The 27,073-nt window shown below is 44.0% G+C and overlaps 4 protein-coding genes across 4 annotated transcripts in view; 3 read left to right on the top strand and 1 right to left on the bottom strand.

Moving 5' to 3' along the window:
- Positions 1-10,740, top strand: phf12a (PHD finger protein 12a). Its single transcript, XM_072659106.1, has 15 exons — positions 1-795; positions 1,472-1,653; positions 4,418-4,490; positions 4,615-5,032; positions 5,269-5,389; positions 6,003-6,135; positions 6,302-6,466; positions 6,577-6,720; positions 7,086-7,794; positions 7,886-7,990; positions 8,287-8,439; positions 8,560-8,658; positions 8,740-8,822; positions 8,972-9,110; positions 9,418-10,740. The coding sequence occupies exons 1-15, from the start codon at positions 730-732 to the stop codon at positions 9,843-9,845; spliced, it is 3,018 nt and encodes a 1,005-aa protein (XP_072515207.1). The 5' UTR covers positions 1-729; the 3' UTR covers positions 9,846-10,740.
- Positions 10,741-13,327: 2,587 nt separating this feature from the next.
- dhrs13a.1 (dehydrogenase/reductase (SDR family) member 13a, tandem duplicate 1) lies at positions 13,328-16,637 on the top strand. Its single transcript, XM_072658739.1, has 5 exons — positions 13,328-13,512; positions 13,718-13,836; positions 14,984-15,107; positions 15,194-15,520; positions 15,912-16,637. Exons 1-5 carry the CDS (start codon positions 13,386-13,388, stop codon positions 16,169-16,171), a joined length of 957 nt encoding a protein of 318 aa, XP_072514840.1. The 5' UTR covers positions 13,328-13,385; the 3' UTR covers positions 16,172-16,637.
- Positions 16,638-18,244: 1,607 nt separating this feature from the next.
- On the top strand, positions 18,245-21,698 carry dhrs13a.2 (dehydrogenase/reductase (SDR family) member 13a, tandem duplicate 2). The gene is made up of 5 exons (XM_072658360.1): positions 18,245-18,371; positions 19,781-19,899; positions 20,026-20,149; positions 20,234-20,560; positions 21,439-21,698. The coding sequence occupies exons 1-5, from the start codon at positions 18,245-18,247 to the stop codon at positions 21,696-21,698; spliced, it is 957 nt and encodes a 318-aa protein (XP_072514461.1).
- Positions 21,699-24,512: 2,814 nt separating this feature from the next.
- LOC140536517 (F-BAR and double SH3 domains protein 2) overlaps positions 24,513-27,073 on the bottom strand; it is a 29,095-nt gene continuing 26,534 nt past the window's right edge. Inside the window, exon 20 of the mRNA XM_072658373.1 lies at positions 24,513-26,194. Within this exon, the coding sequence (XP_072514474.1) occupies positions 26,105-26,194 (90 nt within the window). The 3' untranslated portion in view covers positions 24,513-26,104. The remainder of the gene's footprint in view (positions 26,195-27,073) is intronic.

Raw genomic sequence — 27,073 nt, forward strand, 5'->3', positions numbered from 1 at the left:
TCGTTTGCGAATCGGACGTCGCTGGTGTGGAGGATGTCGCCGTTGTCGTCGGGTTTGCTTTCACACATGACAACAATGATCTCGGCCGTTATCTCCGGCGCTGTTGCCCCTCTGGCAGGCTTCGCTTAAAGCCCCGGTCTGGTTTTGTCTCCCGGTTGGGGCAGTTCGGTATTCTCGCAGTGATGGAAGCGGCCGGTCTGGCGCCTTTATCCCGCATCTTTGCTGGCCGCGGTCAGAGGAGGAGGAGCGGGCAGCGCGCTGGCTAAAGGCCTCAGTTAGGCCCGCGGCTGCAGGGATTCTCGCCGTTTGCATCCAGGCACAGCTTCTTCTGCTGCTCACCTCCGTTTTGAGACTTTGTCTACATTTACCTGCTTGGAAATACCGATTTTGGACAGTGGGCTGCTTTGTTTTGGCGGGGACTGGGCTGGGAGGCTCAGTCTGCTGGTTAGCACAACATTGGCATTGAAGCGACTGAGAGGAGACTCGCGTTTAACCCGACCGGAGGGGCTTGTTTACCGGTCGGATATGTACCTCTGAGCGGGTCGGCGTGGCCGTGTCTCTCCGGATATAACTAACGGTTTGGACTGGGTTTGGTTTTCGGGAAGGTTAACGGAGCAGGACTGCATTTTTTTTTTTCTGGACTGAGCTGGCTGGGTTAGCTTAGCTTAGCCTAGCCTAGCCTAGCCTAGCCTAGCCGACCCGAGCGCTCATTAACCTCGGCTTGTTTGAATGTGGGATAAAATGGAGACCCCGACGATCGTGTACGACCTGGACACCTCTGGTGGTCTGATGGAGGTAAGCAGAGCCGTCTTTAACGCTACAGAAAATAAGTTCACCCTTTTGCATCTTTGCTGTTTTTTCCCGTGAAGCGATTGACCGGCTGCATCTGCTAGCATAGCATGCTAGCTAGCTTAGCTTAGCCTAGCCGTCACCCGAATTGCTAGCTAGCTACTAGCTAAACGCCTGCCGTGCGAATATTACGTGCACTTAAATCACGTTAAAAATGTCCAACCATATTTTTATAAAGTATATAAACACTGCCTGTTTTTGACCCACCTCGCTTCTATGCACCGTTAGTGCTCCCTGGTGTTAGCTAGCTAGCTATTCTAGCTACCATCCGTGCTAACCTGCTAGCCTGTGTTTTTGGGCCCAACAATGGCTGACACGTCTCGACTCAGCCCGAGGAGGGTGGACGCCATAATATGGTTTTATTTTTTTGGTATTTTCCCCGCTACCATGATGGTGCTCCCTCAGAGAGCAAGCTGCTCGGATGTTGCTGCTGCTGCTGCACAGCCCCTCTCGACACCCTCACGCATCCAGTGAAAGCCAGCTTTGTTTGAGCTCGTTTGGGTTTTTTATCCCCCCGAGCAGCGAAGAGGGGCTGGATGGTTTGGCTCCAGCTCCGGCAGGAAGGCTGCTCGGACAGATAGCGCACAAAGCCCGCTAAACATGCTCCTCTCCTCCGTTTCAGCAAATCCAGACCCTGCTCGCACCGCCCAAGTCCGAGGACGCGGAGAAGAGGAGTCGAAAGCTGGACAGGAGCACCAGGAGATCGGGCCGGGCCACCAACCACGACACTTGCGACAGCTGCCGGGAAGGAGGGGACCTTCTCTGCTGCGACCACTGCCCTGCTGCCTTCCACTTGCAGTGCTGGTGTGTACACATGTCCAAAAGTCTGTAGACACCTGCTTATTCAGGGTTTTTTTTTTTTTTTACACAAGCTGTTTGCTGCAGCAGGAGCCTCTACTACATGCTTATATAGTGATGCTTCATACAGGATAGTTGATTGCATTCAGCTATAAGAGCATTCTTGGGGTCAGGTGCTAATGTTATGGAGGATTAGGTCTGCTGTCCAAGTCATGATTGAAGTATTTGGATGGACCTCCATCACTTCAGAGAGGCCGTTTTGGCCCTCTGGCCGGCGCATGGTGACCTTGTCGCTCAAAAGTGAAGGTGTCCAAACGAGGTGTGTGCTTTTGGTTCCCAGGATAAGCTTTTTCATTTCATGCGTTTCTGTAGAGGTTACATGTGCTTGATGGCACTTATTCATCATCTGATCAGCTTCTAGTCATGGTTGTGCTGCCCCCCCCCCCCCCCCCCCAGGACTACCAGTCCATTGCAGTTATTGAAGTCAGAATTCACTAATTAAGAGTCGTGTCATTAGTAAGCCGACGTTCCCAAACTATGTTTGGCACAGTTAACTTTGAGCTGTCGCTCGCCAGATGTACGCTGTTTGATGGCCGTCTTCGCTCGTTGGCGTGTTTGACTGTGTGTAATCAGTGCAGGGCTGGTTTATTTGTTTTGGAGGCCAGGCAGGGAAGACTCATTTGGTTATTGCTAGTAAAGACTGGCACAGATGTTGGTGAGCAAGGAGAGATGTTTTTTGGTAGAATCGGGTATATTGGGTCCTAACGTTGGTCGAGTTGAGCCGTGAAGCGTAGTACCCACATCATCAAAGCCGCTGATGGGTTATACGAGCAGGTTCTCTTGTGTAACTAAATGGGCGTTGTAGGCGTCTATATCCATGGGCCCAGGACGAGGGTAGCTGGACGGTAAAAATAATCATTAACCAATGCGCTTTGCGTTCCGGGCAGCCGAAAGTTTTGGCTCTAGCGTGCATTATAGAAATACCAGACCGAGTGTATAACAGGCAGACAAAGAGACAGGGCCTTCTGCCTGATTTGTGGTTTTCTGCCATAATTAACTTATTAGAAATGCAGCCAGGCTCTCTTCAGAAGGCTCTAAACAGACTCTCAAAGCAGTTTCTAAGCAGTCTCCGAGAAGTGGAGACTCCATGTCATGGCTCCAAGCGCGGTTCAGCTCCAGTAATATGGTTTTTCAAGATTCTGAGATGCTTAAGTTTCATCTTTGCAGTTGTTTATCCTCACTTGCTTAAGACAACCACTGCTGTCTTAAATGCAGCATGCAGAAAGCCTAAATGAATCCATGTGAGTTCAGAGACCTGCTCAACGTTGAACCTATCCGGCATGCATTGTGTTCAGAGGCCTCTGGCCCGGTGCCCAGATGGACTCAAAACCGCCTACGGTCTCACCTGCCTTTCATCAAGCTCGACTCTCGGGCGTCCCCACATTCAAATAGCCGGCATAGATGGTACTGATGACCTTCAGAGAAAGCTTCTCGCTGATTTTTGTATTGGAGAAAGTTGAGAATGGTCAGAAGGCCAGGTCTTGTTGAAATGCTGGGATGTATGAATCGACTAGAGCAGTGGTTCTCAGACTAGTAGAACAGTCAAACTCTGCTCTCAACACAAGGGTAGTGGAAAAAATGAACCTGTGGACTGGTTTGAGAACCACTGGGTCAGCAGAAAAAGCTGGATCAGATATCAGAGGCGGGCAGGGGGGGGAAACAAGAATGAATCTGATCTGATCCTGTAACAAATCTAGACTGAAATAGCACACACTCACACTGTGTGATGTGGTGATGTTAGCTGCGTGGTTCTTCCTGTGGGTTGGTGCAGTGTTTTAGTAGTCTGAGTAGGTTAGCCTACCTCTAGGTGATCAGTCGAAGCTCGCTTTTAATGAAAAAAACGTTATTTAAAGGGCTGGTGTCTGTGTTTGCCAACAGTTAAGGTTTTTAATGTCGGTATATAAGTGGAGAAAATGGGTATCGGTGACACCTCTAATAGAAGCGTCTCATAAAGGGACGTCTTTTCCATGTGGAACCAATGTTAGTATCCTAATCCCAAAAGGAAAGGCAGCATAAGAATGAGGTTAAGTGTATAAGTGATGGTTGTGGCTCTCATCTCTTCTCACTGATTGCTACTTTCGATGTCCTGTACCACAAAAAGGAAAGCTTTCGGGCTTTAGATGAGTGTTGGAAACCTGTTGTGGTTGGCCTGCCGGATATGGGCTCAGGATTTGAAAACAGAGACCCCTTTCTTGAAGCGCACCCCGGGTCTTCTTGCATACACAAAGCAGAGTTTTTATTTACCCTAGGAAGGATAGGGAAGGACCGTCTTGTCTAAACGCACCCTCTCTGAGCGCTTTGCGTGCATGCTGCCAGATTGACTGTAAACATGCGACATCCAAATCCAGGTTGGCTAATGTAAACTCAAGCATCTTCATTTTATGTGACTCGGAGGAGCTTTTTTTTTTTTTTTTTTTTTTTTTGCCATCAAGTAATGCGTGTATCCCAAAAAAAGATTTGTTTGGCTTGCTTGAATGTTCACTGTTTACAATTGGCAACTGGCCCATTGGTCTTGGCAGAGAATCAGTTCCACATTACAGTGCCTTGAAAACCTTCACCTTTATGTTAAAAATAAGCAGTGCATTATGGACATGGGATGTTCCTACTTTAGCTCTGTTAATTTGCTGTCCTGAATAAGTTACCATAAGGTAGATTAATGGGCACAGAATTAAGTTTTTATCCTTTGTTGTTTTATCTTTTTCCCCCTCAGTAACCCACCGCTTAGCAGGGAAATGCTGCCCCCTGGCGACTGGATGTGCCATCGCTGCACAGTTCGTAAGAAGGTAAGGTTTGAGTCGGGCTGTTTTGAGCTTTATTTTATAATTCGAAATAGGATAAGGCAAAAGTGCACCGCCAGTACTAAGAAAACCATGTTTTTGTTGCCCCCTTCCCTTCGATGCTTTGCAGAAGCGGGAGCAGAAGAAGGAACAAATCAATGGTCTCATGCTGGCAAAGCAGACCCCGTCCCCAGCAGCTGAGCTGGACCTGGGGACGCTCCGCCTGGACCCCGCCGTAGCTGTGGGTGGCACAGGGCTGCGAGCAGCAGTGGCCCAGGTCAGACTCCTGGAGAGAAGACCCAGCAGCAGGCCAGCCACCCCCACTTCCAACGCTTCTTCGACGGACACCCCCACGCCCTCAGAGCAGAATGACATGGAGGAAGACCTGCTGGACGTGGAGGACGAGGCTCAGGGCTCCGAGCCAGAGAGCGCCACCACTCTCTCTACCCTCAAGAGGCCCTTTGACCTCCTAATCGCTGCCGCCATGCAGAGGAACCCTACGCAGTTCCAGCTTCCCAATGACCTCACCTGCACTACCGCACTTCCAGGTAAAGCCCAGATGGCGTGTGGATTTACATTGCTGTTAATCTTATAGCTGCACGCTCCTCATTTTAAGTACCTTTATTTTTATTGAAACCAATCCAGTGGCAGCTACTTAAAAATGCTAGAGCCATATCACTTTATTGTACATTTGTGTAAAGTGTAATGCACGATAAGAGGCTTGAGAGACCCACTTAGGAGTTGTAATGTCCTCACTGGTCATTCTTCTAATGGTGTTTCACAGGAACCAGCAAAAAGAGAAGGAAAGAGGAGATGACTGGAAAGAACGTGAAGCGACCGCATCACGAGCTGGACCATTATGGGCTGGTCCCACTGCCGGTCAAAGTGTGTTACACCTGCAGCAGGTATCACACATTACTCTTCCTCGTCTTACAAGTGTCCTTTTCACCAACTGCTTTTCAACCATCTGCTTACAGTACATATCACCTAAAATTATGTGAGATATAAGAAATATAATTTGGTCTTCACATTTAAATGATGTACTTTTGTATTTAGCAAGTCAGTAAAGAGTAATCAGCAAAAAAATATGTATGATAACCTTTCAGAGCTGCTTGGTAAACACTTAAAATGATGGTAAAAAACACATTTCGGGTGGTTGGATTGTGATGCTAGGCGGATTCTCCAGTAATTGTGCAGTCAGATCCAATAAAACCCCATTAGCTGGTTGGCTTTGCCCACGTTTGAGTCCCAGCTAAGTACAAATGCAACTTCAGAAATGTGTAAGAGTGGAAATGTATGTTTATCAGGCAGCTACAGTCTGGTGAGGGCACCACTATTGAAATCGCGTGTGTATGTATGTATATGTGTGTGTGTATATATAATGTTATTGTGTGTTTGCTAAATTTAGATGGGTAAAAAAAAGTAAACATACAAATATGCTACATTTAATGTTATGTTATATTTTTTCTGATGTGTTAAATTCAGCATTTGGCCTCTGTTGCACTTGCTTTGTTGTAGGAGCTGCAGACTGGCTCCGTTGATCCAGTGTGATTATTGCCCCCTTTTGTTCCATATGGATTGTCTGGACCCGCCGCTCACTGCCATGCCCGCGGGCAGGTGGATGTGTCCCAATCACATCGAGCACCTGGTGGTAAGCAGAACCTCATGCTGCCTTTTGTTATTTTTCAGATTTTACAATAAGCCCACCTTATCAAACAAAAGGGTGGTAAGTAACTTAACTGATGGATAACAGTTGTGCGATGTACGACGTGCTTTGACTTATTTATTTAAACATTAAAACACCTCGTTAATTACAGCTGAACCAGAGAAGCCTCACACTGAGCAATCGATGCCAGCTGTTTGACCAGTTTCAAGACCGCATATCCCAGCATGCTGTCAAAGTCGACTTTTTGCAGCGAATACACCGGCAGCATCCTCCCACACGACGGGTAATCCACGCGCACACGAAGAAAACCCTGAAGGTCAGATTTCATCTGATGAATGTGAACCTTGTTGAAAAGTCTAGTCACCATATAAAGACTGCATGTCTTGGAAGCCCTCGTTGTAAATGGAAACCCACTTTTGCCTGCAGGTCCCAGATGCCATCAAGGCGCAGTACCACAATCCACCTGTAATGATGGCGCCAGCAGGAATCCGGGAAGGTGAGCTGATCTGCTCAGGCGTACCGGAACTCTTGCCGCCCCAGCACTTCGCCAGCGACGATGAACAACAGCAGGTATTTAACGAATAATGCCTGTATCGCTAATTCATGTAGTACAGTGGTTCCTTCTTCACACTCACTTTAACTTGAAATTGGTAATTAATCAGTGATCAGTGGGAACAGATAGACTGGCGCAGGGAAGGTGAAAATTAAAGCCGGGCAGAGGTATTTTAAGACCAGGATCTACTGACTTATCCCTCTGAATCATATTCCTATAAATTACATAATTGTCAAACATAATTTGACTAACAAATCTTAACATTTCCATTTCTGGAACAGGATGCAAAGTAACCATCCAAAAGTAATACAGTGCAAAATATTGACCTAGTTCAGATCTGTGTTGGTTTGCCTGACATTTGCACTGTTTTTGCTCCTCACAGTGGCTTAGGGACGTGATCTCGCTCCAGTGTAGCATCGTGAGGCATTTGTCTGCCAAGCAGACGTCCTCCTCACCGTGGAGCTCAGATCAGACTGAAAAAACGGACACGAAGTCGTCCGTGGCAGCGGACTCCAGCTCTCTGCGTACATCTACCCACAGCACGGCCACTGCAGTCGCCGGCAAACCGTCGGATGCCCTCAGCCTTAACTCCACGGGAACCAGTGAGGAGCACAGGGCATGTGGCTCTTGTACAGACAGGCCCTGTCAGAACTGTGGAACCACCAATGGTCCTATAGACAGGCTGACCCAAGCCAATGGCAGGCAAGTCTGCTCACGCGCCCTGGAGGATGACCTCCAGCATGGGGCAGGTAAAACTGTGGGTCCCGAAGCACCTCATTCTTTCACTTCCCCCACCCCTCCACCTTCGGGCCCGGACTTGTCCAACCATGCTGGCCGAGTGCTTGTGAAGACTGAAGACCAGAGTTTAAAGACATGTGCTGCTACAGAGCCCCTTCCCTCCGTTAAAACTGAGCCTAGCCCCCCTCCATTGCATGCTCAAAGGACTTCCCCAAGCTTGCAGGGGGGCCAGGTCACTGTGCTGGCGAAACGGTTACCGTCCTCTCATGCCTCTGGGATGCGAGCCATCACGCCGCCCCAAGCTGTCCCAGATACTGGTGCCAGCTGCCAGGTCTCTTCAGCACCCTCTTCTGGTGAGTCCCAGTACTGCGTTAAAGTCACAGGCTGATTATTGGTGCCGAAATAAAGTGGGAAATGACAAACCCTTGTTGTCCCTTTCCTCAGATGGAAAGCTTAAAGATGCTGGTGCAACACAAGGCAGTGGTTCAGAGCTCTTCAATTTGGGAGACCTTTCCAGCTGCCTGAAGAGCATGATGAAGGGGGCTGGAGGTGAGTTCCTCTATGAGCTGCAATGCACTAGTCGAAAAAGCTCATGGTGATGTTCAGTCCACTCCAAGGTCGGTTTGCAGTCTTTTGCTGCTCTGTGAAGTACCAGGTTTAGCTGGATGTGTTGAAGCAGCAAAATTACAGTCCTTTGTTTCCCACCCTTGATGTTACTTTACAGTTATGTTAGTCAAATCGTGGTGAAATAAGATTCTGTGATGTATCTGCTCGTCTCTTCACTTGGACTAGACCTCAGTTTGCAGTCCTGCAGATTCATGGGAAATCGTGCTTCTCTGTTGCAGAGATTGAGCTAAACTCATTGGACGAGAAGTTCATCAAACTCCTGGCGTGGCAGCGAATCCAGCAGCTGTTTGAGCCAAAAGCACTTCCTGCGCACAGCAGTGTGGCATCTCTTGCCACCTCCTCCCTCACACAGGAGAGCCGGCACACTGAAGGTACAGCACTTCCTCTATTTCACTGAAATAAGCAGGAGCTGTACCATAATGTTAGTAGGCGGTTGTGATTTGGGAACCTAATGCACCTCCCCCCTCCCCTTCTCTCCTTTTCTCTCTCAGCACAAAATAAGGACGTACAGGCGAGAGCTACGTTTTATCCTCTTTCTGGGAAAGGAGCAGCAGTCAGCATGTGCTATAGAAGCCTTTACATTGGAACTGGTGAGTCCCACTCGGAACGGCTAATCTGTGCAGATGTGTTTGGTTCATTTGACCTGACCGTTTCTGCCCTTTTCTTCGCAGGTGCTGACATGGATGTGTGCCTTACGAATTACGGCCATTGCAACTACGTGTCAGGAAAACATGCATGCATCTTTTATGATGAGGTAACTTGAAGTAAATTCATTAAGCCATGGGTCACATGCAAATGTGTGTGTGAAATTAATAATTTCAATGGAATTTGCAGAAGTAAGCAAAGCTTGCAGGTATGCCTTGTAGTCGATGTTAATTAACGAAGCTTTTCCATGCGTTGCAGAATACAAAACAGTACGAGTTGCTGAACTACAGCGAGCACGGAACAACGGTGGACAATGTGCTGTACTCCTGTGACTTCTCAGAGAAGACGGGGCCCAGCCCATCCAGCAACTTGGTGTCTAAAGTGCAGAACATCATCCGTAAGTAGAGAGCACCTTAATGCCCTTCTTGTGTGTTATAAAAGTATAATAACAAGAAAACTGGTCTCATATTTGTCCATTGTGGCACATTGCAATACACTACAATAACCACTGGGGGGTGCTGATGACTTATTGCATTTCAAAATAATTAATCAACAAAACTTTTAAATGACATGAAGCACTTCCTTTTACCCTTGTCCCTAACTTGTATTTCTAATTAAAAACATCAAATAAAAAAGCAGCAATTTATTAAAATGAGTTATTAATTATTTCAAGATTCTTAAAAGATAAGACTGTTCATTTTCAGGTCGCTGTAAGAAGAGGAAACAGCAGCAGCAACACCAGGACAACGAGGAGCAAGGTGGCGAGACAGGCATCCTACCCGAAGGGGGCATAATGAGCAGCCGGGGAGTGAAGAGCAGCCAGGCTGAGGTGCCTCCCCTCACGCCCTGCAGCTGCAAAGCCAGTGGCTCCAGCCTGATCGGGGGCAGCGGGGCTGGCTGGGAAGGCACGGCGCTCCTGCACCACGGCAGCTACATCAAGCTGGGTTGCCTGCAGTTCGTCTTCAGCATCACAGAGTTCGCCAGCAAGCAGCCCAAAGAGGAAGAGGGCACCAGCGCCATCGGCTGCAGCCCAGCGCCCAGCCCCAGCCAGCAGGGGGAGTCGCTGGCCAAGCCCAGCCCTCAGATCCACCAGATCCAAGTGCCAGTGCTGCACCACAACCCTGTTCCTTAGCCCCTCCTTCGGCGCCTCTTGCCACTTTCAAACCAGCCTCGGAGCTCGGACTTGTACAAAACATGCGCTTCTTTTGTAACTATTTAATTGTTCATACATTTGCATGAGGTGAAGTATTTTTTTTTCTTCCCCTTTTCCTCTCTTTCAGAGGCTCTGATTTTGTGGGCAAGTTGCACATATAGGAACTTTCTTTGTGTGTGTAAATGCAAAAGTTGAGTTCATTGAACTTGCATTTTTAAAAGGGATGGGACGTCCTTGATATTCTGAGAACCAATGAGCAGGCGAGAAGTTTCCACTTGTAAAGAAATGAGAACATGTTCTATTTTGTGCCAGTAATGATAGTTTTTATATCAACATCCTCTTTTTTTCATAAACGGAAACTTTTATTTACTCATTTTTATTTAACGTACTGTATCTGGTATAGTAATGTTCTGGTGTTCCATTTCGCTACCTTCACAGTAGCCTCTCTCTCTATCTCTCTCTGTATTCAGATGTGTGCTCACACATGTGAATATGCGTACACGTTATGTATATATGTCTATGTACTTGTATCCATGTACCTGTGTGAATATGCAAATATCCACACACCAAATCCACATGAAAGGAATCCATTGTTTTAAAACCAGTGATGAGGGAAGCACTGGATTCCGTGTATATAAACCATTCTGGCTTTTATATTTGTACAGTGCTTCATTTGGTTGATGTTCTGTAGCTAAGAAAAAGTGTTAAGTCTTTTTTTTCCCCTCTTCAATACTGTAGTCATTATGTATATGTCTGTTTCAAAGAGATTTCATCAGAACAGTTTCATGTACTCTGTAATTACAATTTTGACCAGTTTCTTGTCTGTCAAACAATGTAAATATCTAAAGATTTTAAATAACATGCTTTAGAAACATCTTGACGTGTGGCATATTCTTTTAAACACTTATGGAGCTGGTGGATTGGGGTGACCAGTGCCAGAATATACCCAATTATTCATTTTTAGAAGACTGGTTCCTTGGTTTATTATGATTGATTGATTAATTATTGAATCTTGATTATGATTAATATAGGCAGTTATATGAATATAAAATGTGAATGGGAGTTCACGTAACACTCGAGGATACAATGGGGTGTTTCAGCAAAAGGAGCCAGTCAGCGGACCGACCCTGTTAGTGAGGAAAGGCTAGAGGACTATGTGGAGATCTATGCAGGTGCAGTAGCCACAACAAGCGGAAAGCCCACGTTTTTTTGCACATAATTGAGCTGAACACTAGCTACACACTTTTTGTTGTTTAAGGGATTTTCAGATATTTAAAATAGGTTTAAAAAACGTAATTCGACTTAAAGTTTCGAGTAATTCGGTAAAACTCTGGGCCCGATTACACCAGCAGTGCGTACGTTCACACGTAAGCGACCTAGCCCTAGCTGAGTATTTACAGTTATATGAATATAAAATATGAATGGGAGTTCACGTAACACTCGAGGATGCAATAGGGTGTTTCGGCAAAAGGGGCCGGTCAGATGCGTACATTCACATGTAAGCGACCTGGCACCAGCTGAGTATAATTAATTTTTAGGGAAAAAAAAGGCTTCCTGAATTTTTCTCCACATTTTCAGACTAAAAAACTCTGAATATTCCTCAAGGATCTTACACTTTTAGCAGTGACCGCTACTAAACATGTACACCTACCCTTAAGCTAAACCGACAGCAACCAAAACATGACCCCAAGTCCGGCTTTATTTATATATTACAGTTAATAAAGTTTGGATAATAAAGGGATGCATACATTTGTAGAAATATACACATAGCTAGATACCTAAGAAATCTGTGCAGGTGTTCTGTCGAGTTGCGCTACCCGTCAATATGTCCTTCTTAGAGGTTCTGCGCATGCGCGGCCAACCCAAAGGTTATCTGTTTCTTGTTTTATTTATTTATTTATTTATCATAATTCTGTTTTTCTCGTGTGCTTCAAAATAAAACGATGTCTTATACATCAGTCACATTATATTTACCCTGATATAGTGATATATGCTATCCAAACATCTTTAATATACTTCTGCTTGGAGCATCCTCTGCTATGTTGCTTTTAGCCTATCCACATATCCAAACCCACTGGCTTATTTAGGCAGCTTTACCCGTACACATACACCAGGGTAGCAGGCTTCGGCAAGGTAGCACAACTCGACGGAACACCGGTTCCTGCCCGTGTTGGCAGCGTGTTGATTGACAGGCAGGTAGCAGATCTGTTGTCGTCATGTAAAAGCGACCGTGTTTGCACGTGTTTGCGCATTAGCTGGTTGTCAGTCGTTAAGACGCTAGATTTGGGGTTTAGTAACTAGTGTTAATAAGGGCTTAGTAAAGACTTTACACACACTGAAGTCCTGGTCTCGTATGACTGGTACTAACAGGCCGGGTCGAGTGAACGGACTTGCCTATAAGGACTTTAATATTAGTCACAGCTCAGCCAGGAGAGAAGCAGGCCCTGTTCAGAATTAAATTAAATTAAATTAAATGACATTACATTAAATTAAATTACATTAAATTAAATTAAATGACATTACATTACATTACATTAAATTAAATTACATTAAATTAAATTACATTAAATTAAATTAAATGACATTACATTACATTGAATTAAATTACAATTTTTAATGTTGATTCTTGCACTTCCAAGAATGTAAACATGACATGTTAATTAAATGATAATAAAGTTAAAGATAAAATGTTATCCTGACAAATCAATAATATGATAATAATAATAAATTATAATAATGTTTCTGACACTATAACATAATATAATATACACTACACTGACATTTATACTGCAATAATAATGATTAAACTCAGTAAAATAATAGTATAAATACATTAGAATAATATCAGTATTGTGAAAACACTTAATGTTATCCTGACGAATCAACTTATCCTGAGATCACACAATAATAATAATAATAATAATATATTTCTGACACTTTAACATAATATACACTACACTGACATTTATACTGCAATAATGATGATTAAACTCAGTAAAATATTAGTATAAATACATTAGAATAATATCAGTATTGTGAAAACACTAATATTAACACTAATATTAGAATAAATACAAATAACATTCATACAAAAAGTTGAGGCTTTACATCAGTGTTCATTGAAAGATTTTATTATTAAGAAATGATTATTAAAGAGAGAAAGGTTTTTTCATAATGCCTTAAAATGTTTCTTAAAGTTGGGTAAAGGCTGTAAATGAGGTAGTACAGAGTTACACAGTTAGGAGAGCCTCCCCACTACGTTGACGTTGACATGCACCGATCAGCCAGAACATTAACACCACCTCACCATATAGGAGCACTGAGTAGTTGCAGAATTACAGTCTAGTCGACTGTACAGAGGATATCTGCTATTTCACATAATAATAAATGTCCGAATGACATAACCGGAGGGCGTGATATGACCGTGGGTGGGCAGAGCTAAGCAATCCCACTTTCACTCCCACTGTCCCCCTGCAGCTCACCAACCGAGCCGCACTCCAGCGGGTCTACAGGGCTGAGATGTTCCCTCTTCTGGTCCTCTGTGGAGCTCTGCTCGGAGCTTACCTGCTCCTGTGTCTCACGGTTTTGAGACTGCCGAGGTGCAAAAGCCCGGTGAAGCTCCATGGGAAAACGGTGGTCATCACTGGTAAGTAAGCGTGGGGGGACTTTCCGCTGCTTTGATGTTTGGACCAGCTGGACAAGCAGAACATCGGGCCAGGTCATGAGGGTTGCACCACGTTGCCACCACTGAGGCACGTGCGGGGAGCATTAGCAGCATGCCCCTGTAGGATGAGTCTGAGGCTGGTCCTGTAGATACCAGCAAGCTCTCATGTCCTGCTGCTCTCATGTAGGTGCAAACACTGGCATCGGCAAATCCACAGCGATGGATCTCGCCAAACGAGGAGCAAGAGTAATACTGGCCTGCAGAGACCAGCAAAGAGCTGAAGCTGCTGTCAGCGACATCAAGAAGGTACACAACAGCTTCACAACAGCTAAAGCTAGCTAGCTACCAGCCCTGAATACCACCGTTTACAGTACAGTGGCTGCTACAACGGCGCATGCGCAGATTCAGCGTTCATATGGGGACGGACGATACCACCGATTCTGTATCCCACCCTGATACCCAATAATATCTCGATACGTTTACAAATCAAGGGAAAGGGAGGCAAAGGGCAAGTTGGACCTGCATTAGTAGACTTGAATAAATCACCAGGGAGCATTATTCTAATTAAATATTCAATATTATTAAAATTCAAGTTGGTTGTGGTGCTTCACGTCCCTACATGGACTCTCCAAGACCTGCTGTTATTTAATCCAGGCTGTTATTCATTGTGAATAAAATAATATTAAAAGTATTAGAATAAATACTAACAACATTCATACCAAAAGTAGTGGTTTTCCGTCACTGTGTTCATTACACAAACATCTCCAAAGCTCTCCTCGAGGGAGTCTAGCATTTTTTAGTAGTTCACCCAACACCTGGTTTGGCACACTATCGCTTCATGATTTTAAATTAGGTGACTTAACCATAGTTAACCATTAATATGGTCAGTTGTAACTCATAACCATGTTAACCATTAATATGGTCAGTTGTAACTCATAACCATGTTAACCATTAATGTAAAAAGTATATTATTTAGTAAAATCTGTTTAATTTAGTTTTCTTTATCCAGCTCCTTTGGTCTTTGTTGGTTAAAATCCCAGATCATGCTGCCTGCCATCAGCAGCCAGAGCCAGGAAGAGCACAATTGGCCTTGCTCTCTCCGGGTGGGTAGATGGCTCTCGCTCTCTGCCCACATCACTTGAGTAAGATGCTGGCCAGCACAGGTGTCCAGTTGCTACCAGTGCATCAGAGCTGAGTAATCGGCACTTCCCTCTGAGCGCGGCAGTTGTCTGGTGACAGGTTTCATTGGTGGCAGCACTGGGTAAAAGTCTGAAAAGAGGTGGTGGCTGGTTGCGCATGTGCTGGAGGAGGCATGTGTCCGTCCACGGTGTCTTGGCGTGTTACATGTGATAGGAGGAAAGTACTAGCCAGTGGCTTGGGCAAATGTAAACCTTCTAGCTTCACTGTAAAACAACAAATGCGAAGATGATCTGCGTCTCCTTTTTTTACACAGGAAAGCGGAAACAATGAGGTGCTGTATATGCATTTGGACCTCGCAAATCTCCAGTCGGTGCGATCGTTTGCTGAGAACTTCCTCAAGGCGGAGTCCAGACTGGACATACTCATCAACAACGCTGGTGAGGTCTTATTCCCGTGACCTTAAGAATGATATCCTAGGCTAACAGAAGTCATGTGCTTGTTTTTTCTTTTCATCTGAATGTAGGGCTTGTGATGAGAGGCAAAACTAAGGATGGTTTTGGAATGATCTTTGGCGTCAATCACCTCGGTCACTTTCTGCTGACCGTTCTGTTGCTGGAGCGACTGAAGGCCTGCAGTCCCAGTAGAGTGGTCACTGTATCCTCAGGTGCTCACAGGGTTGGGAAAATCGACTTTGACTGCATCAACACCCACAAAGATCTGGGAGTGGGGGATTCTGCTGTGGCCCTTTTCAAGTTATATTCCAACAGCAAACTCTGCAACGTCCTTTTCACCCATGAGCTGGCCAGAAGACTCGAGAACACTAATGTCACCTGCTACAGTCTTCATCCAGGTCTGTGCAAAGCATGTAGCCTTGCTCCAGCAGGGTCAATAAAAGTTAATGAACAATGAAGATCTTGATAATTCATTGGTAGGGTGCGTGACAGTCATGTAGAGTACAGAGCCTGATAGATACACCCTGTTATATACACCCATGAGCCAAAATGTTATGATCTGTGCCTAATATGCTATTGGTTCTGCCCAGGCGGCATAGCCTTTGTTGCTCTTGCACATCAATGAGCCTTGGATGCCCAATACCCTGTCATTGGTTTGTGGTACGAGATGGTCAAAGTGGTCATCTGTGTATTCAAAGGCCCTGTCTGGTTTATTGTTCATTTCATACCAGTGGTCTAATAGAACTGTTTACTTGAGCTCAGCATCTCACCTTTGATCTCTTCCTACAGGGGCTATTAAAACTGAGATAGGTCGCCATTCCAACCTGTGGTGGAAGATGGCCCTGTTACCCATCACCACCTTGTTCTTTCTGGATGTTGAGTCAGGAGCCCAGACTACTCTCCACTGCGCTCTCCAGGAGGGTATTGAGCACCTGAGTGGGCGCTACTTCTCCAAATGTGCTGTCGAGGAGGCGTCCACCAAGGCCAGAGACGACGCAACTGCCAAGAAACTTTGGGAAGTGAGCGAAAGATTGTGTGGCCTAGCTTGACCCCATACTCACAATGTACTGTAAATGGTGCTTTAGTCAAATTCAGTTTGTAACATTTCGGTTACCGACTCGTTCTGTCAGTTTTCTAATTATTAGGTTATGTGGCGCAATAGTAACAAGACCATGCAAAGGAAGACGTGGCGTGGTGTGGTGTGGGTTTTCTCTTTTTGTGCCTGGAAGCTGTCATGTATGTGTGCTTTCTTAAGATCAGCATGTGTGAGATGTTAAATGCCTACAGCTAACAAAGTCCTACTCCACCCAGGGTGTGAACATGTCTATTGTGGCTCTTAAATGACAGCAAATAACATCAGCTTTTGTTTTTTTTAGCAAGCTTTTCTGAGGTTGACTTATTGGAAGGCCTAAATCATAGCAATCATATTGTATTATAGCTAAATGCCATTAATGTTACCTCTGAGCGTGTGAGTGGGGGCAGTGTTATAGACAAATAAACAACGATTCAGGGTAATCCAGAGTCCGTCTCATTTGTCAAGCTGCGTTCATAAATATCTGAAGTACTTGACGGTGACGGAGTCAATGCTGTGTTGTTTCCCTAAGAAAATAACTCGCACATGAAGTCACTGGCGTATGTTCAGTCTCAGCTAAGTCGCAAGGCAAAATTCCTACAATTCCTTGTAGCATATGAGGTAGTGTGAGTCACATGAGGGCTGTGGGCTTGCCTTGAACGTATTTATTGACATTCTCAACTGGGTTCCTTCTTTTAGGCCCGTTTTATAGTTCGTTTCATGATCAGATAAACACATGAATAGCACTAAAGTAGCATTTCCACAGCACAATCTATTTTGTTGCATACGTTCATCACGGACACAAACTATAAGGTAAAGGTGCACGTATTTGTCACTGTACAGTGTACAGCGAAATGTGTCCTCCGCATTTAACCCATCTGGTAGTGAACACACACTCACACACACACATGTGTTAGGGGCAGTGAGTACACACACACACACCCAGAGCGGTGGGCAGCCAACTCCAGCGCCCGGGGAGCAGAGAGGGTAAAGGGCCTTGCTCAAGGGCCCAACAGTGGTAACTTGCTGAGCCCGGGAATCGAACCCACAACCCTGTTATCGATAGCCTGGAGCTCTAACCGCTGAGCCACCACTGCCCCATATATGTATGTATATATATATATGTATGTAGGTACAACTTCCAATAAACAAGGTTAACTAATGTTTACTGTTAGTTTTGGGGAGTAAATAAAATGGCTCAATACTAAGGCCGACATTGCGACCCCTGATTCCTATGAAAGTCCAGAAAGACCACCGCACCATTCTCTTGTGATCAGCGGCTTTTTTATGTGATACAAATATACTGTAGTTGTAATCATGACAAAACAACCGGTTATCTCCAGATCATGAGAAAACCTCGGTTATCTTGAGATAACACTACAGAGGATGTGGCTCGCGCTAGCTAAATAACTCCATAGGTTTCCTCGCACCACTTAGCTACCAAACTAAACAGGGGTCACAGGAGTGCGTTTCTCTACAGTTAGCTAACTTTATTCTGTTTTAATTTCACACCCTAAAACTGGAGGATTTTCATATATCCTCATATTTAAGGGCTGTGGGAAATAGCAGAGAATGCTATTGTTAGCATGTTAGCATGTTAGCTAGCTGGCTTTGCTGAGGAACCACGTGCATTCGTCAATAATAAACAAAATAATTGTGTTTAAACTGCTAATAAATGTGGCTAACGTGTATTAAAATAAGGTTGTTATGATTAGTGACTCGTTAAAACAACAAAACTGTGGCTATGTCCTGGTGTCCTGGTGTTTTGTGATTCTCCCTGAACTCTGTCGCCGTTTGTTTGGGGGTCTTGGTTAATGGCAGGGCGGCGCAGGGGAAGCATGGCGGAGGCCGCAGGCCCGCAGGCCTGTCGTCATTTGTACTCTGTTAGCGCTTAAAGTGACACGGAGAGAGACCGGTTCGGCCACTGCGCGGAGTGTGAGGCTTAGGAAGGGAGAAACCAGTCTGACAGGCCGCTCTACTGGTACAAAAAGCCCGAGTGTGTCTCATTCTCCTCACAGGAAGACTCCCTCGTCCCCGTCCCGCTGCCACCATGTTCCAGCTCGTCGTCGGTGTGCTCGTCCTCGGGGTCGTGTACGCGCTTCTCGTAGAGACGCTCTTTAAGAAGTCGAAATGTAAAGGGGGGAGAGAAATGGCCGGGAAAAGTGTCATAATCACCGGTAAGTCTGAAAGAAAGAAAGAAAGAAAGAAATTAAAGAAACTAGCTACCTCAAGTTAGATTACAGGCTGAGGGAGGGATGCTTCAGTTTTAGTGTTATTTAGCTAGTTTAATTTCGATAAACATAGTCTGAGTGCTAACGGGTTAATGTCAGGCTCTTATTTTACTTTATTTAATTAATTTATTAATTTTTTAAATTATTATTTTTAAAGAAATGGCGTCAATCTCTTGATTGACGAGGCTTATGTTTCTTATCCAGTTTCAGATCCACCTTAAATAATGAGGAGGCTGCGCCTGATTGGACGCTCTGCCCTGTTTAAGGTGGAACTGACAGTGCTAATAAGTCTGATCAGTCCAGAGCTGTTTAAACCAGGTTATTATTTTTGATTGATTGATTGATTGATTAATTAATTAGTATAAATTTTACAGAAAAAAAAAAACAAGGTGACTTGTGTGTTTGGTGTCATTTAGTCTAAACCTGGAAGCTGCACCCCCAAAATCCTACTGAAAGGTCCCACACAGAAGGAGGAGGACATGTGTGGGAGCTCTCTTTCTTAAAACCTAGCTGGTTAAAACAGTCTGTAGTAAAAATGGAAGATTAGACTGATTAAAACAGGTTTTCCAGGGGTTTAGTGCCACACCGGCTGCCCCCGTTTCCTGTCATTCCAAGCTTGGGTGTGCTGGGAGACTCATGATTAGCTATTGATTATTTATATTTATTTATATATATATGTTTAATATGTAAATAATATGTGGAGGTTCACTGGTTTTTCATAATACAATTTCTGTATGATTTAATCATTTCGTATTGTGATTAGATTGCTGATCATTTAAAAAATATTTTCCTATTTATGTCTACCCTTATTATATTTTGGATTTTATTATTATTATTATTTATTCAATTTATTGCTCTTTGGGTGTAACTGGGACCTAAACAGATCAATTGCATTCCACTACATGTGATGCCAAAGCCAAAGTCTCCTTGAATCCTTGACACATTGGATCCACCTGAAAGGTCCCAGGCCTAAATTGTATGCCTTAATTCCTATGGCTTTTATACTATATAACAGGGTGTTGCAGACACAGTCGAAGAAATCCGAGTGACTGTTTCTCTACAATGAACCATTTTACACTCTTCTGGTTGCCTCTGTGTATGAGCATGAATGAATAAGTAGTGGGAATATAATTAATAAAGTGTCTAATGGAATCAGACAGCACATTTCAAGTCAAGCTGGGTAATAACCATCTCTAAACTGAGCGCTTAGCAGCAAGCCAGAATGCTGGACACACCCTTTTACCTTACCCCATTACCCCTAAAATAACACATACCATAACACATACCTATAGACAATTCAGGGCAGCTGGTGGAGGAATCTGTGCAACCTATCCAACACTTCATGTCTTTCTCAGGTGGTAATACAGGCATTGGAAAAGCCACAGCAATGGACCTTGCTGGTAGAGGAGCGAGAGTCATCTTGGCTTGCAGGAACCAGCAGAAAGCTGAGGCGGCCATTAGTGATATTAAAAAGGTAAGAAGACCCTGAGTAATGTTGTCTTTAAATGTTCATGGTGGGGGTTACAGTCCACTAAGAGGAGGCAGCTGTAAACTTATTTATTATTTATTTATGTATTTATTTTTTGCTTTCCCCAATCAGGCGACTGGGAGCACCAACGTAGCATACATGCAACTCGATCTAAGCAGTCTCAAATCCGTGCGTTCCTTCACTGAGGCCTACCTGAAAACGGAGTCCAGACTGGATCTTCTCATTAATAATGCGGGTAGGAGACTCCTCCCACCTTCTCATCATTAATCAAATCAATTACAGTCTCTTTAACTGATGAATCATTATTTTTGTTCTCCAGGTCTTGTAGCTGACGGTCGAACCGAGGATGGCTTCGGAATAGAGTTTGGCGTCAACCATCTGGGGCATTTCCTGCTGACCTGCCTCTTGCTGGACAGACTGAAAGAAAGCCCAGGAGCCCGGGTGATCACCCTGTCCTCGATGGCTCATCGCTGGGGCAAAATTGACTTTGACGCTCTGGTCGCTAACAGAGATCTGGGCACCGGCAGATACAGCTGGCAGTTCTTCCAGGCCTACTGCAACAGCAAGCTCTGCAATGTTCTCTTCACACATGAGCTGGCCAAGAGACTGAAGGGCACCAGTGTCACCTGCTACAGTGTTCATCCTGGTAAGTCTGTGATTATTGGAAAAGTAAATCATGGTTAATTTTAAATAACATTTATTTAGACCACAAATTTGTCAATAAGACCATGGAAACATATTATATTAAATTGGATCTATAGACAAATAAATAAAATGCAGATATTCTAGTCCAGCAATAGCTGTTCTGCTATCATAGATACAACAAAAAGTGGTTTGATTGACAGTATAATGTTTCATTTAAATAAGTTTAATATTTTTGTGTTAAGGTCTTCATCCTGTAGATATATAATTATATACTACACAGGCCTCAGCTGTGCCAAAGCACCATGTTGTTATCAACTGATAAGAGAGCACATCAGTGTGATGCTCTCTTGACCCTTTCAGAATCATCTTTAATGGTTTTGAGAAACCCAGCGTCTCCCTGTGGTTTCGCTGGACCAGCTGTTCCAGAGAAATAACAGTGGTGCCAAAAATAAGTTTGGAGCCCCCATGTTCCCTGAGATGAGGGAGAAGGCCATGAAGATGTGCATAGTGTGGCGTCCCAAAGGCTGGGATTGCTCTTGAACTGTGGTCTCCAACCCTCCTCCTGGAGAGCTACCTTACTGCCACTTTTAACACCTACCCAAATCTAACACCCCCAATTCAGCCAAACAAGAACCTCTGAAGGTAGTAGTTGGTTGGATTAGGGTTGGACCCAAAGTCAGCATGATGGTAGCTCTCCAGGAGCGGGATGCATGGAGATCATAAGCCCCTCCCCTTCCCCCACCCACTTTATTGTAATGGGATGTACGAGTTTTGGATTCCTAGTTTTGATCATGAACAGTAGTTTTCACGAGGCGACAGATGAGAAACACTTGCTGTGAAATTCAGTGTTTTCTGCATTTCGTTTTTGTGCTCTGACAGGCATTGTGAAAACCGAGCTCTCCCGTCACGTCAGTCTCTGGCAGAAGGTGTTCATTGAGCCGGTGGCCTGGCTGCTGTTCCTGGACCCGACGACCGGCGCTCAGACTACTCTCCACTGTGCCTTACAGGAGGGAATCGAGGCTCTAAGCGGCCGGTACTTCTCCTGCTGTGCTGCACAGGATGTGAATGCCAGGGCCAAGGATGATGCGGTGGCCAAAAAGCTGTGGGAAGTGAGTGAGAGATTAAGCGGCCTATCCTAAACCCAACAGGACTGACTCAGAACAGCCTCAGAGACTGCAGTGAACATGCGGTCACTCGGACAGTTGTGATTTGATGTAAAATAAGCGAAGTGTGTAATATTTAAATTCTTAAGAATGTGATGGATGCAGCTGATTGTGCTGGTAAATAGGCTACAATACATTGTATTATAAACGCACAATGAATCGCATTTGAGTGTTATTTTTTAATATTGTAATAAAATGTTTAATGTTCTCTTGGTGTCTTGCCTTCAAAATTGTATTTTACCAGTTGATGATAATGCATTATACGGTATTTTGAGAAGTGCTATTAAACTGTATTACACTACTGCTTTTACCACTGTTGATGTACAAGTGGTCTTGGATTTTAAGCTTGGGGTTGGTGAGGCTCTACTGACATTTAGAGGAGGTAATCTGACTTGTGAGGGTGTTCCAGTTGAAATTTCCTACTTGGACCTCGGAAAATTCCATTTTTAAATGAAACGCAGAATTAGCCTCGAAAGGTTTTACTCGTGGGCTGGGTGTTATGTGAGGAGTGATGGAGTCAAGATGGCTACATAAAAGGTCTGGGGTTTTGGTTTTGAAAGAAGGAGGTTCATGGAGGTTCATGGTTTGTCATGGCCATGTACTAAACTCTCATTATTCCACTAGAACCACTAGATCTGCCAAGAAAAATACAGTTTCTAGGGCCCTACTATATTTTGCATTAGAAATGCATAATTGGTGCAGTTTAGTGTGTGATGTTAAATAATAAAAAATAAATAGTATAATTTATAGTATTTTTATTATATAATTTTATTTATATGTATATTTTATGTTCCAATATTTCAAAAAATGAAATACTATACCTTTAAATTGTCTTGAAGCGTCTCAATGGTCTTTTCCTGCCATATTGCCCAACCTAAGCTAACCTTAAGTATTCTGGAAGATTTGTATTTTTCTCCAGTATTACTGAAATTATAATTTGTAAATTTTTACATTTTAAAAAATCACTTCTAATTGGCGTTTATAATTGTAATGAAAATACTTTTTCGTCTTTCAGATTTTTATATATATTCTGGCATGTTTCATTTTAATGAAAATATTCAAATGATTTTCTAGGGGCGTAACACTGCTCACGACTATGCTAATTTGTCTTGTCTAACTAGCACTGTCTTAGTCACCTCAGAATACACACCACTAAAAATATATTTGTATTTATATTATATATTTATATTATGTATTTGTATTATATATTTATATTTGGCTCCATAGCTTTCACTTCAGTACAGTTCCTCAGTAGTTTTTAGTCCACCTCTTGTTGTAACACACCCCAAACTAACACACCTCATAACACACTGCTAATCAAGGGTAATAATGAGATGGAATGGGTGAGATAAAGTCTGCAGGAGCAGGGCTGGTTTGTCCACTGCTGTAAGGCTGATAGGCCCTCACTGTTATCTCTTAGGAAAGCTATGTGTTGCTTTGTCCCCTTTTTGTCTCACTCTGCCACTTTCGAGAAACCCAGGTCATGTTCGGCAATAACCCACATTCCTCTCTGACACTCCGCTAACTTCAGCTTATCTTTGAAACTGCTAGTACAGGCCTTTCCAGTTTTGCTCAGCAGACCCATTACCTTTCAGCTACACATCCTCATTCTGGAGCGGTGTTGAAGTGCACGTCGCTGCTGTGCGAAGTCAGGAGTTCACATTTCTAAAATAATGAGGTGCATTTTCCAACTCCTATGATGAACTCCCCTGACGAAAGGCCCTCAGGCATACAGTCACACTAACAACAGCAGTTTAACGAGAATATTGAAATACTGGCTGACGTCTGGAACCTGTGGATATCACCAAATGCTTTTGGTTTCCTACCTTGAGATGCTTTACCAGGTCTTTACTGCCGCCGCTGTCAGATGGTGCTTGTTTGTGGGTCTTTCTGCTGAGAAAAGCTGCTCATTTGCGTTGAGGTCAGGTGTAACTCTTGGGTTGCTTTAATGGGATGTTCCAGATGATCCATATTTACTGTAAAGCGCCATCCTGTCAGTTGTGCAATATTTCACCACATCTGAGCATAAAGTAGAGCTCCACTCTCTCCAGAATGCATCCTCCTACTGCTTCTACCAGCAGTCACCATCATCAGTAAAAAGTAAAAACACCAGGGACATTATCCAGCTCCACTGGCAGCCATACATGCCCATGGCATAACACTGCCTCCACCATGTTTGACAGATGGTGTGCTGTGCTTTGAACCCTTTCTTTTCTTCTCCATCTTGAAGCTAATCTGAGCTTTATTGGTGGTGGTTTACATCTTGCAGGCATGTCTTGAGTGTAGACCTTGTCAGTAGTACACCTACCTTCTTAAGAGTGTTCTTGACTAGATGTTGGGAAGGGGCTTTTCTTCACCAAGGAAAGCATTCTGCGATCCTCTACATCAGTTGTCTTCTGCGGTCTTCCAGGTTTTTTTGCTGAGCTGAGCTCGCTGCTGGGACCAACTTGTCTTAAAGTGTCTACTCTCTCCGATAGGTTAGTTTTTTTTTTGTTTTGTTTTTTAAGCCTAATCATGCCCTCCTTCACTTACAGGCTGTGTCCCCATTGTGTACTACACACTAACACTAATAAGGTAAACACTATGTACTAATTTGACTAATTTTAATAGTGCAGGTTTGGGAGGTTAGTACACGAAATAATAACCCCTTCCCAAATTCAACACTTGCAATGAAATCCCAAATGACTGTGAGGCAAATCCACTGAGGTGGTCTACCGAGTTACAATGACAAAAACTACCAAATAAACACTCACTGTCCAAATACTTATGGACCTGATTGTAGAAATAAGAGACATTTCAGAGAGTTTTTATTATCTTACATTTTCACATGATAAATACACACGGAATTTCTCCTCTGATCCTGTTGCTAAGGCAACATTGCTGGTCTTAGCAGCTTTCAAGCGACGCTGAGACCCGAACGTCCACTCAAACGCAAGGCTGCGAGTTTTCCTTTGACACGAATGAGACGACTTACACAGGAGGTGCTACGAAACCTGGAGCACGACTACAAGGATTTCGATAACATGCAACAGATCTCAAACGTATCAACAACAGGACAGGATTTCAAGCTTCTCTAGCTAACTACTTTTCAGCTTTTCATCTTTCATCATTTAAAAAAGCTCAAAGTTCACTGTTACGTAGTGTTACTCTATGCCTCAAGCCATCTGTAAACTATCAGTTTTAAAGAACTTAGTGTTAAAGAGAGGGGAAAAGACAGGTACGTATTAGGAAACAAACAAAACACAGTCAAATCAAGCTGATGTAACTAAACTTGTGGAAATAAATTACATTAGCCAATAACGACAGGAACAGAAACTACAGACAAGGAGAAGCAGCATGAACTGAATAAAGGATTAGGAGCAGCGTGACTCCATAAGCAGTAATACTGAGATGCCCTATAACTTTTAACACTAAAGTGCTTTTTGAGCCTCGTCAAGGAAATCTGTTCCAACAGTTGACTCTCCAGCTTTGAGAGCTACAGTTCAGCATCGAGAAAAGCCGCTTCGCCAGCTCTTTCCCGAAACGTCCAACCCTTCGCACCGCCGTCTCCGTCAACATCAGACAGTCCTGATATGAAACCGTAAATGAAAGGACTAAAACAATACTGACTGACCACAGAAAGCTGACATTAGGTTCAAGATGCTCACTTTGTGTTAGTTTCGACACAAAGCAGTGTTCAGAGTGTTTACCGACAGATCTAGTCAACGTAAACATACACAATTCATAGTCATCTAAAATGCACTACCTTAAAATTGCCACTTTTCCCTTCAAGAAGTCCATTTTCTTCTGACCATGTCCTTGGCTGGGGAAGCCAGCCCCCCGCCATGCTGTGAATGTGGGTTTCCACAGGAAGTGGGCAACAGAGTTGAATGCAAGATCAGCCAATGCGCCAATGCTGTTGACCCCCTTTTTGTGTTTATTTGAATGTGCTAAATTCATCTTAAATGCCCCACTGGAAGACCTCCAATCCAGCAAAAACAAACAGGGTTCTTCTGTTGACTCTGATCCACTGGCTTCCATTGATCTTTGATCTCCCAGTGTTCCTCTGTTCTCATTCACTGGATTAAGTACGCAGTCCACAACTTCGCTGTGGAAGATCACTGTGTCTTTATAGGAGAGAGACAGATGTAGATGTAGGGGGAGGAGGAGGAGGAGGAGGAGGAGGCTGGGATTGGGTCTCATGGGGCGACAGCTGTGACTGAGCCTTTAACTTGGTTAAACTCTGCTGTCTCCAAAACGCATTCCAGATGCATCCGTCCGACGGTTCCTCGTTGCCTGGATTTGGACTTCGCTGCAATCCAAATGTTCCTATACGCAGAGTAGGCCCAGAGACCACCGCGGCAGTCTGGTCAAATCGTGATGTGACCACTGGGGCGGCGACCTCACACCAGCGTGATCTCCACCTCTTCTCTCTTCTGCACCTGGCCCTGAGCCTGCTGTTTGGGAGGAGGAGGAGGGGGAGCTGCACGCACCTACAGAGATAAAGGGTGAAAAATCCAGGCTTTGAATATCTCAATGCAGATTTATTAAAGCAATTACTTTATTTTTTAATTACTTTAATTTATTAAAGCGTTACTGTGATTTTACCACAGGTAAGAGTGTTCTTGATTAGTAAAACTCTCATACCTGACATAAAAGCACTGCAATTTTCTGCCTGAAGTGTATTTTTGCTTTTATAAAACTGTGTGACATTAAATATTATAAAATACCCAAACCTTCATTTACATATTAATGGTTATAATCATAAAAAAATATTCCTCCACCAATAATGTAGTTCCAAGCAATCATGAGGCCTGAGCACCACTAACAGTGTTGACCCTTTTCTTACACTGGGGCAAAATTTCAAATGCTTAGCTACTCACTATGTAGTGCACTAAGATGGTCACACAGCATTAACAGCACCTGCCTAATATTGTGTAGGCCCCCTCGTGCCATCACAACAGATCTGACCATTTGAGGCATGGTTTCCACAAGGCCTCTGAAGGCTCCCTGTGGCACCAAGACGTCAACAGTAGATCCTTTCATTTGTGTCCTGTAAGTTGTGAGGTGGGGCCTCCATGGATCACATCAATGTGCCTTAGATGATCATGACCCAGTTGCCGTTGTCCCTTCTGGGAGCGCATTTGGTAAATAATGACCACTGCATACTAGGAACACCTCAAAAGATCTGCCCTTTAGTTCTTGTCAAAGTGTCTCAGATTCTTATGCTTGCCCATTTGTCCTGCTTTTAACACATCGCCTTCAAGATCACTTGAAAGATGCCACTGTAGATGAAGATAATCAATGTTTTTCACTTCACCTAATGTTACTAATGTTATGGCTGATCGGTGTATGTCTAACAGGAAATAATG

Source organism: Salminus brasiliensis, chromosome 16 (genome assembly GCF_030463535.1).
Source record: "Salminus brasiliensis chromosome 16, fSalBra1.hap2, whole genome shotgun sequence".
Classification (NCBI taxonomy): domain Eukaryota; kingdom Metazoa; phylum Chordata; class Actinopteri; order Characiformes; family Bryconidae; genus Salminus; species Salminus brasiliensis.

What these genes read in the sequence shown, in the direction of transcription:
- phf12a (XM_072659106.1), top strand. Translation starts at nt 730, where the DNA reads ATGTGGGATAAAATGGAGACCCCGACGATCGTGTACGACCTGGACACC. An exon ending in GCTGCACAGTTCGTAAGAAG is followed by an intron (nt 4,491 to 4,614) that starts GTAAGGTTTGAG and finishes GATGCTTTGCAG; the next exon opens with AAGCGGGAGCAGAAGAAGGA. An exon ending in ACACGAAGAAAACCCTGAAG is followed by an intron (nt 6,467 to 6,576) that starts GTCAGATTTCAT and finishes TTTTGCCTGCAG; the next exon opens with GTCCCAGATGCCATCAAGGC.
- dhrs13a.1 (XM_072658739.1), top strand. Translation starts at nt 13,386, where the DNA reads ATGTTCCCTCTTCTGGTCCTCTGTGGAGCTCTGCTCGGAGCTTACCTG. An exon ending in CTGTCAGCGACATCAAGAAG is followed by an intron (nt 13,837 to 14,983) that starts GTACACAACAGC and finishes TTTTTTACACAG; the next exon opens with GAAAGCGGAAACAATGAGGT. An exon ending in CATACTCATCAACAACGCTG is followed by an intron (nt 15,108 to 15,193) that starts GTGAGGTCTTAT and finishes ATCTGAATGTAG; the next exon opens with GGCTTGTGATGAGAGGCAAA.
- dhrs13a.2 (XM_072658360.1), top strand. Translation starts at nt 18,245, where the DNA reads ATGTTCCAGCTCGTCGTCGGTGTGCTCGTCCTCGGGGTCGTGTACGCG. An exon ending in GAAAAGTGTCATAATCACCG is followed by an intron (nt 18,372 to 19,780) that starts GTAAGTCTGAAA and finishes TGTCTTTCTCAG; the next exon opens with GTGGTAATACAGGCATTGGA. An exon ending in TCTTCTCATTAATAATGCGG is followed by an intron (nt 20,150 to 20,233) that starts GTAGGAGACTCC and finishes TTTGTTCTCCAG; the next exon opens with GTCTTGTAGCTGACGGTCGA.